Source organism: Protopterus annectens, chromosome 9.part0 (assembly GCF_019279795.1).
Source record: "Protopterus annectens isolate FY-2018-M chromosome 9.part0, PAN1.0, whole genome shotgun sequence".
In the NCBI taxonomy this organism is placed as follows: domain Eukaryota; kingdom Metazoa; phylum Chordata; order Ceratodontiformes; family Protopteridae; genus Protopterus; species Protopterus annectens.
Window position 1 is genome coordinate 852,492,536 of NC_056743.1, and position 14,582 is coordinate 852,507,117.

The 14,582-nt window shown below is 40.8% G+C and overlaps 1 protein-coding gene across 1 annotated transcript in view; it reads left to right on the forward strand.

The window, feature by feature from the left end:
• The window catches only part of WDR46 (WD repeat domain 46), a 282,988-nt gene that overhangs the window by 59,856 nt on the left and 208,550 nt on the right, over positions 1-14,582 (forward strand). Inside the window, exons 2-3 of the mRNA XM_044082172.1 lie at positions 12,820-13,029; positions 13,307-13,396. Coding sequence (XP_043938107.1) covers positions 12,820-13,029; positions 13,307-13,396 — 300 coding nt within the window. The remainder of the gene's footprint in view (positions 1-12,819; positions 13,030-13,306; positions 13,397-14,582) is intronic.

Below are 14,582 nucleotides of genomic sequence, written 5' to 3' on the forward strand. Positions count from 1 at the left end.
CGAGAGAGAGGCTTCAGAAGACAGTGAGGGATATCATCAATCTGACTCCAGTGTAATGATAGGGCAGTATTCATAATGTCAGCATATGCTCCACAGCAGGGTTATGATAGTGAGGAAAAGAATGCATTCAGACAGCAGTTGCTGGAACTACTAGATAAAGCAGGACAACATGAATTGGTGTTGATAATGGGTGACTTGAATGCACATAAGTGGGCAGACGGAACAGGATGTGAGGACTGCCTGGGTCCACATGGGTGGGGTAACAGGAATAAAGGCGAAACTGTTCTAGACTTCTCTCTCTGGCAAATGGCTTGATAGTAGCCAACACATGGTTCAGAAAGAGAGACGGTCACAAGATCACATACAAGAGTAGCCAACATGCAACTCCGGTAGACTTCATCCTAGTAAGGAAAAAGGACAGGGGTAGAATCCATGATTGCAAAGTCATCCCCAGTGAAACAGTTAGCCCACAGCATAAACCATTAGTTGCCACAATCGGCTGCAAGCAGTGGTCAGAGAAGGCTCTAAGGTCAAGAGAGACCAGGCTGAAGACCTGGAAGCTGACTGGAGAGAAAGTACAGCAGTTCAAGGAATTACTCGGGGCTCTACCACCCCAAGAAGAGGAGGAAATAGGTGGAGTTGAAGAGGAGTGGCAGCGCCTAAAAACAGCATGTGTTAGGACTACAGAAAAGATATCTGACCAAGCCAGGTATGGAAATAAGGTACACAAGGAAAGCTGGTGGTGGATTGCAGAAGTCCAGGAAGTCATCAAAAGAAAGGAGTGCAGGAAAAAATGGGAGATAGAAAAGACTGACCAGGCTAGGAGGGACTACTGGTTGGCTAACAAAGAAAGTAAGAAAGAAGTTGCAATAGCAAAGAATAGGGCATTGGAGGCATACTACAGACTTCTGGAAAGGGACTCAGTAAGGGGCAGAAAGAAACTATATCAGGTTGCAGGGCAAAGACAGAAAGATAAAGAAGATAGTAAGACACCCTTCATAAGGAATGCCAGCAACAACCTGCTTACCAGTCCACAGGACATCAAAGGCAGATGGAAGGAGTATTTCCAGGAGCTTCTGAATAAAGAAAACCCCACAGAAGATGTACTGCCCCAGAAACCGCCTACAATTAGAGAAGAGTCGCTCACCTTAGAAGAAGTAAGAACAGCACTAAGGAAGATGAAGTCAGGGAAAGTAGCAGGCACAGATGAGGTGACAGCGGATATGATAAAGTTGCTGGGTGAGATGGGGAGAAATGGCTCCTGAGGGTACTAATAGCAGTGTGGAGAGAAAGGCGTATCTCGGATAACTGGAGAATAAGCATACTTCTGCCAGTGTACAAGAACAAAGGGACATCCACAACTGTGGGCAGTACAGAGGGATCAAACTCCTACCACATTGCATGAAAGTTTTGGAGAGAATTATTGATAAACGGATATGTAGAGTAGTAGAATGTAAGATGGGAGATGAACAGTTCAGATTCAGATCAGGATGCAGCACAATTGACCCAATGTTTGCATTGAGACAGATACTTGAGAAGAAGCTAGAAATGAGGACAGAGTCCAACTGGGCATTCCTAGACTTGGAGAAAGCATATGACAAGGTCCCAAGAAAGCTAATCTGGACAGTACTGCAGTGGTTTGAAGTCCCGGAAACATTGGTAGAATTAGTGCAGGCTATGTACAAGGGACCCAGTGACTCAAGTACGAACAGTGGGAGTGGGTGTACACCAGGGTTCAGCTCTGAGCCCACTGCTGTTCATACTGGTGATGGACTAAATTAGCAAACAGGTTGGAGGGGGCAGATCAACAAAGCTGCTGTATGCAGACGATGTAGCAGTACAGGCAGACTCTGAGCTAGAACTTTAGCAAAGGATAGGAGAATGGAATACAAATCTGAAGGCACATGGGATGAAACTAAGCACAGATAAGATGGTTGTAATAGCAAATTGGGGAAATCAGAAGAAGCTGAGGGTATAGATAGAAGACAAGATAATGGAACAGGTAAATGGCTTCAAGTGTCTGGGAGGGATGGTTGAGGAGAAGGGTAGTCTGAATGAAGAGGTCAAAGCTAGAATCAGAGGGGCTGCAGCCAACTAGCATAGAATATTAGGTGTAGTCTATAACAGAAGAATACCAAAGAAGCTGAAAAGCATGGTGTACAAGACAGTGGAGCGACCAGTACTGCTATGTAGTACAGAAACCTGGGCAGTAAAGGCAGAACAGTTGAAGCTAGAGGTGATGGAAATGAAGTGCCTGAGGAAAGGTGGTAGGGTGCACACTGTGGGATAGATGAGGAAATAAGGACACAAGAGAAAGTAGCTCCATTTGCAGAAAAGATCAAAGAGAACAGATTATGGTGGTTTGGGCACATGTATAGAAAAGCAGAAGACAATCTGGTGAGGAAGATTTGGGACAGATGGGAAGAAGGTAAGAGGAAGCAAGGATGTCCAGCAAAGAGGTGGATGGATTGTGTGAAAGAAGATCTGAGACAATCAGGCATGAGTATTTAAGAAGGCAGGAGTGTGGCACTGAATCGAGAAAGCTGGCGGCCAGTTAACACCATATCCTGACCCCATGTAGAAAAAATGGGGGGAAAAGGGGGTTGATGATGATTGCAGAGAATTGGAGAGTATTTGAGCAAGGGTATATTTTTATACAAGCAGCTTATTCTAACAAAGATGCATGCACCAGGGCATTCATTTTATTAAACCTAGTTGGGTTAGAGGCCATTGAAAGAGACCATTCATTTGTATATGCAACAGCATTATATGAGGGAGAAGGTGAAAACTGTCACATTGTTGTACAGGCTAAATCAAAAGAAGACCCAGAGTATTTCTGAAGTGCAAATTCAGAGAAATGTGCAACCTCCAGACAAATATCACATTAGAGAGCTATTTGTTTTACACAAGAGATGAGAAACCAGGGGAAACTTTTGCAGCTTCTATTACTAACCTGCGAAACAAAGCTAAAATTTGTCGGTTTGGTGAATTAAAAGATGAGTTAATAAAGGACAGGCTTGTGTGTTGTATTAATAGTGCTGCTTTGAGAAATATTTTGCTTCATGACAGTGATTTAACACCGAGTAAAGCCATTGGGATTTGTCATATCCATGAAGTTACAGAAAGACACACAAGTATGCTTGCAAGTAACAAGAGCATGATTTCAGCAGACTCCAGAGCAAATGTAGATAGTATGCAACACTTGACAAACAGAAGCAGGCCTAAGCACATGGCAGCCACAGCCCCTGCTAGTCCGCCAGGGAAAACTAGTTTTCCTGCAAGTTCTAAGAAAGGAGCATGCTCAGTGCAGTAGAAGCTTGAGTCAGCAAAACCCAAATCTACCGTTATTGTTAACTGTTGCAGTTGTGGTGCAAATCATGTCTAAAAGAGAAAAATGGTTAGCATTTGGTCAGCAATAGCACAAGTGTAAAAAAAAAAAAAAACATGGAACCATTTTCAAAAGTTATACAGATAAGTAAGCCTCACACTGTTACAAAGACAGGTCACTCAAAAAAAGCACACTGATCAAGTAGAGTTGCAGCAGTCCACTTTCTATATAGATGGTGTATCAGTAATTGATGAAAAGTTTGACACATTGAATATATTGGCAAGTAATTAAATATTTTGTACTGTCCAGATCAATGATAAATCCACCGAGCTTAAAGTAGACACTGGTTCAAAGTGTAATGTTATATCAGCAGGCACATTTGCTAAGATGAGAACTAGTAAACAACTCAACGTGGCTCGTAGTGCGAAACTTGTTGCCAATGGAGATGAAGAATTTCATACCTAAGGCTCAATAGTACTTTCATGTTATTTGGCTAAGAACTGTTACAATTTATTCTATGTAGTTTGAAGACCTGTGCAGTCATTATTGGGTTGTAGATATAGTTTAAGAATGAATCTGCTTTCTTTTACCAAGAAGTTCATTATATAAACGCATATCCTAGTTCCAGTTTTACTGAATCCATTTTCTCAGTGTGTCAATGTTTTTGATGACAAGTTGGGCAAACTTCCAGTTATGTATTCTGTGAAGTTAGACCCAGAGGTCAGACAAGCGAGAAAAGTTCATATAGCTATGCAAGATAGTCAAAGCTCAGTTGGATAAAATGGTGCAGCAAGGTGTAATTTGTTCAGTTACAGAACCAACTGAATGGGTGTCGTCTATGGTAGCAGCCCACAAGAAAGGCTCGTATGAAATCAGTATATGTATTGACCACATCATCCAATGAGTACAGTCAGAGGTTGCAGCCCTAGTACCGAATGCCACTGTTTTTTTCTGTCTTGGATGCAGAAAGTTCATTTTGGCAAGTGATGCTTGATAACAAATCCTCATTACTGACCACTTTTGGTACCCCATTTGGCAGATATAGATTCCTGAGGATGCCATTTGTAATAAATCCTGCAAGTGAAGTCTTCCAGCATGCAATGGAGCAAATTTTTTTCAGGTTATCCTTGTTCCATAATAGTAGATGATTTATTGGTTGGAGGCAGTGGTGAAGCAGAGCATGAGAGAAACATTAAAAGAGTTGTAGACAGAGCATGCAAAGTGAACTTAAGCTCAGTCCTCTAAAGTGCAAATTCAGACTACCAGAAGTTACGTATATAGGTCATTTATTTACCAGCACTGGGTTAAGACCAGACCCGTCTAAGGAAGCAGCTATTCTTGAGATGTCAGCACTCAATAATATTCAAGCTCTACAACATTTTCTTGGCATGGTCAGCTGTCTAGGCAAGTTTGTAACACGCTTCAGTGAGTTGACAGCACCTTTAAGAGAACTAATGCACAAAAATGTTACATGGTTTTGGAACACCAGAAGGCATTTGAAGACCATAAGCGGAAAAATGCCACCTCACCTACATTAAGATAATGTAATGTCAGTAAACCAGTCACTCCTACCTGTTTTGCTTCAAAATTTGGTCTTGGCGCAGTTATTCTTCAGGAAGGCAGACCAGTAGCCTATGCATCTAGAACACTTACCCAAATTGAGATGCAGTGTGCTCGAATTGAGAGAGAACATTCGGCATTAGTATTTGCATGTCCAAAGTTTCATAATTTATATATGTGGTCAAGCTACTCAAATTGAAACTGATCACCGAACTCTAGTTACTATTCTAAAGAAGCATATGCATTCCGCTCCAGCAAGATTACAAAGAATTATGCTCAAATTGCAAAAGTGCAACTTCAAAATTGTCTATACAAAAGGCAAACTTCTTTATCTGGCTGATACCTTATCCAGATCGCCCAGAAATACAATGGAACAGCTTGACACAGAGAATGTTGACTTTGACGTAATGGCAGTGGTAATTTTTCTGCCAAGAGACTTGATGCACTGAGACATCATACAAAAACAAAATCAGTTTTGCAAAAGCTCAGCCACTACATTTAATGGTCAACCACCCCCTGCTCTTACAAATCCTGGAATCTATCTCTCTAGAACCCAAGGCTATACACTGGTTTGCCTCATACCTCAGCAATAGAAAGCAGGCTGTCCTCTGGGGTAACAAACTCTCATCTCTGCTACCAATCTCACTTGGTGTTCCCCAGGGCTCTATTCTAGGTCCTCTTCTTTTCTCTCTATTCATAAACGACCTTCAAGTGGCTATACCCCAAGTCACATGAATCCAATATGCTGATGACTCCACACTTATCTGCTCCGCTAAAACTACCTCTGAGTTACAAACCCTTACTCAAAATGTCTTCAACACAGTTGAGGCATGGTTCTTAAAACGCTGTTTACTCTTGAATGCTAAAAGAACCAAACTCCTCCTATTTAAGCCCACTTCTAGGTCCCCCCCCACTAGAATTCTCTGTCTCATCTAGCAATGGCACCCTTATATCCCCTGATTCTACCACTAAGCTGCTAGGTGTCACAATAGACAACAGCCTTACTTTTGATACTCATATTAACAATACCATTAAAACTGTTAATAGAAAACTGGGCTCCCTCTACAGAATTAAAACATTCTTAACTTCCAATGCCAAAACTACATTCGCCCACTCTCATCTTATTTCTACTCTCCTCTATGCTTCACCTATTTACACTAACCTAAAGAAAAACATTCTCTCTAAATTGGCTAACACTCTTAATAACATTGCTAGATTTGTTACCGGAAATAAATTTAGAACTCACCACTGTCTGAACCTACAGCAACTTCACTGGCTCGAATTACACAACATGCTATTACTCTCTCAACTTACCTTTGTCCATAGGATATTCTACCAACCTAACAATACACCTATCCTCTCTAATCTCTTTACCCTTATCTGAACCTCAATTCCCTTCGCTCCTCTAACAAACTTCTAGTAACTATATGTAAATCTAATAACTCTGCCGGTGACTCCCTTTTCTCCAACACCATTGGTAAGTCTTGGAATCAGCTTCCTACTGAACTCACTTCCATCACATCTCCTATTCTCTTTAAACAAAAACTTAAAATACACCTCAAAAAACACTGGTTGTGCCCATGTCTCAATCCTGACTAACCATGACCACAGCAATCTCTCTCCTGCTGTCTTCCTCTACTCATTACCTGCTCACTATTATGTTGTTTCTTATAATCTACAAATATTGATGTTAGAATAAAAAAAAATAATTTGGTATTCCCTATTTTCTTTTCTTATTTATCATGTTTTTCTTTCTTATATGACCTAAATTGTTATTTATATATATATATATATATATATATATATATATATATATATATATATATATGTATGTATTACTAAACCAGGATTTAATCCTATTTGTTGCATTATACTTGTTCATCCAATCAAACTTTGTTCTTATCATTTTTATGTTATAATCTGTTTGTACCTTGTGGAGCTTTTCTCCCCGGGCCTCTGCTGAAAATGGAGATGCCTCCAGTCAGACTAGCCCGGTTAACAAATGTTAAATAAATAAATAAAATAAATAATGTTGGATGGCCGTCAAAGCAATCTAGTATACCACCTAAAGTGCAAACCTATTTTCCTTACAGAGGTGAGATGTTGGTGGAAGATGGCATTATTTTCAAAGGTCCTAAAATTGTTGTTCCTGCTTCCTTATAACATGAATTTATCCAGATTTTGCATCGTGGTCACCCAGGTTTCAACTCTACCAAAAGAAGGGCGAAAGAACCTCGTTTTTTTTCAGTATGCAATAGTACTAAACTACATTTACAAAGAGAGCCATTTCAGCTAAGTAGAGTTCCTGAACTACCTTGGTCAACGGTTGCCACTGACACATTCAAGTGGAACAGTCAGCATTATTTTAGTATTGGTAGACTGTTATTTAAACTGGTTTGAGATTGACTTACTACCTAATCTGACATCCACTAATGTTATTACAAAGTTGAAACGTCACTTCTTAGTCCATGGTAGTCCACACAGTTATTTCTGACAATGGTACTCAATTTACTGGTCCGTTTTATTTCAGAAATTTGCAAGAGAATGGGACTTTGTGGATATTTCGGACTACTAGTAACCTGTACAGTTAAATGGACTAGCCTGAATGTGCAGTACAAAGTGCAAAGCAATTACTTGAAAAGTCAAAGTTTGACAATACCGATATCTTTTTGAACCTACTTAATCTCAGAAATATACCCCGTGATGATATACTTGACTCACCTGCTCAGAGACTTCTATCCAGACAAACCAGAACAATGTTGCCTATTAATTCCAGTTTATTGAGGCCTGAAGCTAAAAACAACAGAACTATCAAGAGCCCAATTGTTCAAGAAGCGATCTATCCAGATGTCCAGTTATGACAAATCAAGCTTATTTCTTTGTCCATTGAAAGGAGGAGAGATGGTGAGGATACAAACGGCGAAAGGTTTCGACCGGATCGGTCAGGTAACAGGTGTGTGTACCAAGCTGAGAATCCTACTTTGTAGAAGTAAAGGGTGTGGAGTACAGGAGGAATTGCAGGCATCTCCTTCCTGTACAAGAATTGTTATTGCAGAGTATAGACTCTAAGCCTCCGAGTCATTCTGACATTGTTCCTTTTGTATAACATATTGTACCATCTGATTCCAGTCCTAAGAATGTTCCCGACACTCTGAAGGTCGAACACTCTCTAAAGAAATGAGTCCAGTTGCTAAGCCTGATTCTCTGTTTTACATCACACGATTTGGTCGCATATCCAGGCTGGGTGTGAAGATACATGGCAACTTGGACATAGCTGTATATATGTACGTAGTTTTTTTATTGTGCATTATACAAAACTATCTGTACCACTTGCATTTTAATTGATATTCTCCGTATTGCATTTTCTAAAAAGAGGGAGGATGTAGAGCACGGGGTGTGTGTGTGTGTGTGTGTGTGTGTGTGTGTGTGTGTGTGTGTGTGTGTGTGTCTTTAAGAACCATAACAAGTGATGAACATGCATGTATAAATACCAGGCACGTGTTGTACCTAGTACCATTTTGAAAGTGCAGCCAGAGAGTAAGCATGTGAAAATGAATGTAGTTTGTTTATAAGTTACCTAAGTTGAAGTTAATAGCTATGATCGTAATGTGTGTGTACATAATAAAGCTGCTTGAACAGAGCCCATGAAGAATTGTCTGTTATATCGAGACAAGACTAGCGACATCAGCCATTTCAATAAAGGAGAGTATGTGCTGCACACACTTGAAGTACATAGACAATTACAATTCTATTTAGACAGGGCAAAGAGCTTTTGCAAATCTGACCAATTGCTCATGGCCTTCTCTGTTAAAAGACTGGGTCGGGCAGTCTCCGGGATTGCAGTACCTCATTGCATATCCCAATGTATTTTTGTGATTTATAATTCTAAGGGGTTGCCTTTACCAGGTCTGTCAGAGCTCATTCCACTAGATCTGTGGTTATGTCAGCTGCCTATTTAGCCCAACATTCCTTGGATGACATTTGCTCTGCAACCACCTTGTCTACTCCTCACACCTTCATTACTCATTACAAACTTGACCTAGTTTCCAGGAACTGGGCTTCCTTTGGCGCCACAGTTCTTCGGCATGTTCTTCCATGAGGCCACCCAGGATTGTATGGTAGCTGGGGACTCTGACCCAGAAGTGAGGAATAGTGATATGGATAATATCAGATAGTTATGTACTTACCGTAACTTGGTATCTGGGTTATTCTGTATTACTATCCCTCTCTGCTTCCCCCATCGTGTTGGATCTAGAGGAAGTGGAGGTGTCCTATCTGGTGGTTCAGGTCTACACTGGCTGTCTTCTAGCTCTGGGCAAACTCGAGCTAAGAGGTTAAAAGGCAGCAAGGGATTATGGTAGTGGGAGGAGCTCAAGCCTAGGATCTGTCTGAAAAGTTGCCCGCTCGTATCCGATGTCAGATCGTATGACCCAGAAGTGATGAATAGTGACATAGGATAAATGGGTCTATATGATTTGGTCGACAGTTCACATGATCGACTGTTTATTTGGTCGACAGTTCATTTGATCGACAAGCATTTGCCCCCTTCCCCAATGTTGTGTGACCCTGGAGTTGATATATATAGTTAGGGGGGGTGTGGGGGGCACAGCCCCTCACATTGGGGGGTGTGGGGGGTGAAGCCCCCCACCTAAAATGCTTGTCTATCAAATGAACTGTCGACCAAATAAACAGTCAATCATGTGAACTGTCGACCAAGTCATATAGACCCGGATAAACACAGTTAAGTTATGGTAAATACATAACTCTTTTTTACTGCACTGACTTGAATGCAGTAGTGAAACTGAGACCCCTGTTGTACATTTATGAATGAAACTGTTTGTTACTTTTTTTCACTTTCATTCAGTTTAACCATTTTTCTATCAAACCACTGTGTAAACACACCTTATGTTTCACTTCTAGGGGATTACTTTGGTCCTTTTCTGTGACTTTAGCAAGAATCTCTCTAAATAGTAGCATTCTGTCATGTATTAGTGATCAGAGGTTACCTCAAATTCTGTTCTTTTTTTTTTTTTTTTTTTTTTTTAAGCTCATTTGTATTTTGTGTTCATGTTTTCTGGGAGACTGACTGTAATTATATGTGTTAGCAAGTTGTCATAAACCCCGTATCAGCAAGTGAAGCAAAAGAAAGCGTAGCACCTATTTTGATCAGTCATTAAATTAAACATGATCATCTGAGAGCGTAAATGGACCAGTACATGAGTCTAGATGGTTAATCTAACCAGTTTTTGGGTTGAAAACCTCGTTAGCCACTTAGGAACAGCAACTCGTTACTGTAGGAGCATGAGCATCTAACACTGTGAGCCATACAAGAGGCATGAATCTGCTTTTACTAGTAATGCTGGAGTAGCCACTCGTGCAGTTCGTGATGGGAAACGTTTGCTCCACTAACGAGCCTGTAAGTCTATAACTGCAGTGGGAGCAAGACTACAAGGAGAATGCCTTGCACTTTGCTGCAGTGTCTCAGACAAATCTGATTCATGTTAGGCTTAATAATGCTGTAGCCTAGTGTGGGGTTCAATTAGCCTAAGACCAGCCCTGTGTTAGACATATTCCATCATTAACCGCTGAATCCTTTTCCATACCAACTGTGAAATTTCACAGTACTCCTTGCAGTGATTCTGTAGTTATGTAGTTAACCGATCGCAAGTTGTCGGACAAGCAGGTGAAAAGTCTCCCCAGTCATTTAGTGAGTTAATAAAGTTTGAAAAACTAGAAATCCCACAGAAGCTAGCAGTCTTTTCTTTACATGGTTATACTGTTAAGCACTTTCATCGTGTGTATAAGACTTCCTCATCATGACATCAGTAAACGAAAAATGAATCCTTTGCAAAAAAAATTTTTTTAAACCAGTGTACTGTTTTCCACCGTTGTGTCTGCTAACATTTAAGCCCATTATCTTAGATGCCCATTTGTTTCCCACCTCCCATTACTCCATGGGGGAGGGGTCCTTTCTTCAGAGGAAATTCTTGAATAGGACATGAGACAGGGGGTGTGACATGGGTGAGAACAACCCCCTGGATGGCCATCATCCAGACATAAAAGGGTGTTTTGGATGGCCCCATTCCCCACTCTGACCGTATTTTTTTTATCTGTGACCCCCCCCCCATTTTACCTACATGGGTTTAAGTATCACCATGGTGGCCTGCAGTGTCTTCCCCGTAATTCATATGTTGTTTTCCCACACACTAGTAACAGTTACCATAGCTTGGTAGCACTGTGTCCATGTTCTGGCCTTCAGTGCTCTTTGACATTTCAAGCCTCTGCTCTTTACTGGTGAATGCAAAGGACTAAGGCGAGTTTTCTCCACCTTCCTAGTGGGCACTCTACCATTGGCAGCTCACTCCCATCCTGCCTCACACATTCCTCCTGCTCTCCGGTTCGCTGATCAAACTCGAGTCATCTGAATCAGAGTTAGGGTTTTCTTTCACTATATCGCAGAACAAAGCTGTGATATTTTTAATCAAACTGCTTTGCTTTGCGCCATTGATTTCTAAGTTGTAATTGTTCATAGTTGAGGTTTTTATCACACTTAAAATTTTGTTTGCAACAAGTTAGTTATTTTAATTTTGGGCAGGTTGTGCAGAACATAATGGAAAATAAAGAAGAGGGCATCTCTTAAAATTGTAGGATTGACGTAAAAGAAGCCATTTAATTTTATTTTACAGAGATGGTAGTAGTTAATGAGGGTGCCACTGTTCTGTATAACTTCAAAAGGGGTAGTATTGTGGCTGGTGTAGTGACAGGAAAGTCTTAAAGTTTGTCACAGTGGTTATACTTATACGTGGGCTACTGTGCTTCTTCTTCTTCTTCTTTTGGCTTTTCCCGGTTAGGGGTCGCCACAGCGGATCACCTGTCTGCTCATGATTGGCAGTGGAGTTTTACAGTGTTGAGTTGCCAGCCCGGCGCCTAACCTTCTACAGAAGGCACACACATGCAGTCACACCTAGGGCCAATTTAGAGTGTCCAATCCACCTGCAGCATGTCTTTGGGATGTGAGAGGAAACTGGAGCACCCGGAGAAAACCCACGCGACCACAGGGAGGACCTGCAGACTCCTCACAGAAGGCACCCCAGCCGAGGATCGAACCGGAGAACCTCTTGCTGTCAGGTGGCAATGCTAACCACTGCACCACCGTGGCTGCCCACATGGGCTACTGTGCTACATCACAAAAAATATTATAACCAGACCACTTATCACCTTATTAAATATTTTTTTCTCACATTTCTTCATGTAGTCTTCGCTTCAGTACTTTCTAGAAATTTTGACATTTTTTGTAAGCCAGTGCAAATGAATGCAGCTTGTGTCTAATGCTGCTTAGTGGAATAGTAAGATTATTGGCTGTGGATCAAAGTGCAGTTTCTGTGTAAATAATGGAAGAGGTGTTGTGTGGCAGTATGCTAGCAGAGTGACTTCTGCCATTGGAGGATATTTCACAGACAGTACTGGTAGGCTTTTATGCTCCTAAAGTAATGCAGTAGTATATGTTTTCCTCAAATCGGAAATAAGTATATTGTTGTGACAGATTCCTGTATTATAAATTATAGAAACACTGAAGGATTGCTTGGTGTAGTAATTACATAGTGGAGCAGTTGTTTATATTTCATCTTATAACAGAGAGAAGCTGGTGAAAGAGTTAGCAGCCTAAGTCTTTGGACAAGTAAAAGACCTAGATAGTATCCAGAAACCATTTCCTACAACATTGCCTGTTAGTAGAATTCTTCTGTAGTCATTCAGCAGTTTTTAGGGGGAGATGCAGTTCATGCATCATAAGCCATACATAGTTTTTTTTTATCCCGTTTAAATTTAAAGCTACTTCTAGGTAGAGAATTTGAAAGTTTTGAGATGATGTTGTGTTGCATTATTGCTCTGTGCTACCTTCTTTCATCCACCTTTTTTCATTCTCTTTTTAGAAATTGAAGCGGTACTGGAATGCCAGTGAAAAGGGCCCAGAAGGAGCTCCTGCAAGTAAGAAGGTTCCAACTGAAGGCAAGCATGAGGCCAAAGACAAAGAAGGAGATAATGATCCTCAAGAGGGGAAGCCTAGGCAACATAAGAAACGAAACAGATCGAAAGGTGCACTGGGAAGGCAGCTTATGTCTGGGGTAAGAAGAGCATGTCTGGTTTGACAGTGAGGTGCCGGTCCCATAGAGTGGAAGAGTGCAGGCTGTTGTCCCAGTAGATGTCTCAGCAGTTAACGGAGTACTTAAATGGAATTTACATGGTCAGACATTGGTATTTATTATTAATGTAATGTGCCTTTTTAGTGGCATGGTAAGGCAGCATAGGCTGCTCTGAGAGAGAGAGAGAGACCTAATAGTTCTGCAGCTGTGAGAGGGTTTGTTAGTGGGCTGCCACTGTAATATGCATTGTAATGTGTTTATATTGCATCTTTAATAGCTGTTGGAAATCCATACCTACCATCTGTGTAACAGTCTGTGTTTTCCAGCAGCTTATGCTACCATTCAAACTGTTGGATCTGTTGAGGAGGTACTTGCTGAGAGAATTCTACCATTGCTTTGTCTCTGAAGGACTGTTCTGTATACACCCTGAGCAAATTTATTTATTTTTATTTATTTCACATTTGTTAACCAGGTTAGTCCAGCTGAGTTGGCAAACAAACCCATTTTCAGTGGAGACCCGAAGAGAAAAGCCCCAGATAATCCTTAGGCTTGGCCCAGAAGGAACTGTATTGGTGAACTGCTTAAAGGTTTAAAATTTTTAAAAATGCTGTAAAATGAGGACATTTTCTTTCATCAAATTTACTGCTGGATTGCTGGCCTATTAGTCCTAAGGCAGGATGTCTGCCTGCACCAGACGTGACTTAGTAGTTTGATTAGCTCAAGCAGTGGATGTCCATTAAAGGGGGGGGGGGTTGAGAGAGTCCTGCTTCAAGGTGACTTCTGGTGGTGACTGGGCATCAACTGCTGAGTAACATATCGTTAGGGCTGCATGTGGCAGTATACATACCAGGGTGTGTGGGAAGGTGAATGCATGCCTACACAGGTCTACTTTAAAGCACTGAGTTGCCATAACTTCGAATCACAAACACTGAGACCATAACATCAAAAACCCAAAACACTGAAAACTTACAACAATGAAAAAACACAACACTGAAACTTTACATCACTGCATCCCATGACATTGAAAAGTACATCGCACATGTAACTAACATCCCCTCCACCTAAAACAAAACTAAACTAACCAACACACTTTTTACTACATTTCCTTCACCCCACCCCCCATAAATTAAATATACCAACAATGAGATCGCACTACAGTGGAAAAAAGCTGATTTCCTAATCCCCTCTGTATTGTGATCAACATACAGAATGTAAAAAAAAATGTCTTGGCAAGATAAAAGCTTTCTCCCCTACTCACTTCCCCCAGCCCAGCACTTCTCAGAACACTAACTTAACTTCCTTAAAAGCAACAAATCCATCACTTAACAAAATTAATATTTACTTGTTACCTTATAATTTTTCAATACACAACATTAAATCAACTACAAAGCTGCAAAACATAACATCCGCCATGTTAGTTCACAGCAAACTACAATGCTTTAAAGTGATATCACAACATTAACAAATTAAACTGTACACATTTATATTTTTGACGTATACCACTCAATGTCATACATTTTCAGCATTATGTATTTATGATCTAATTCTTCAGT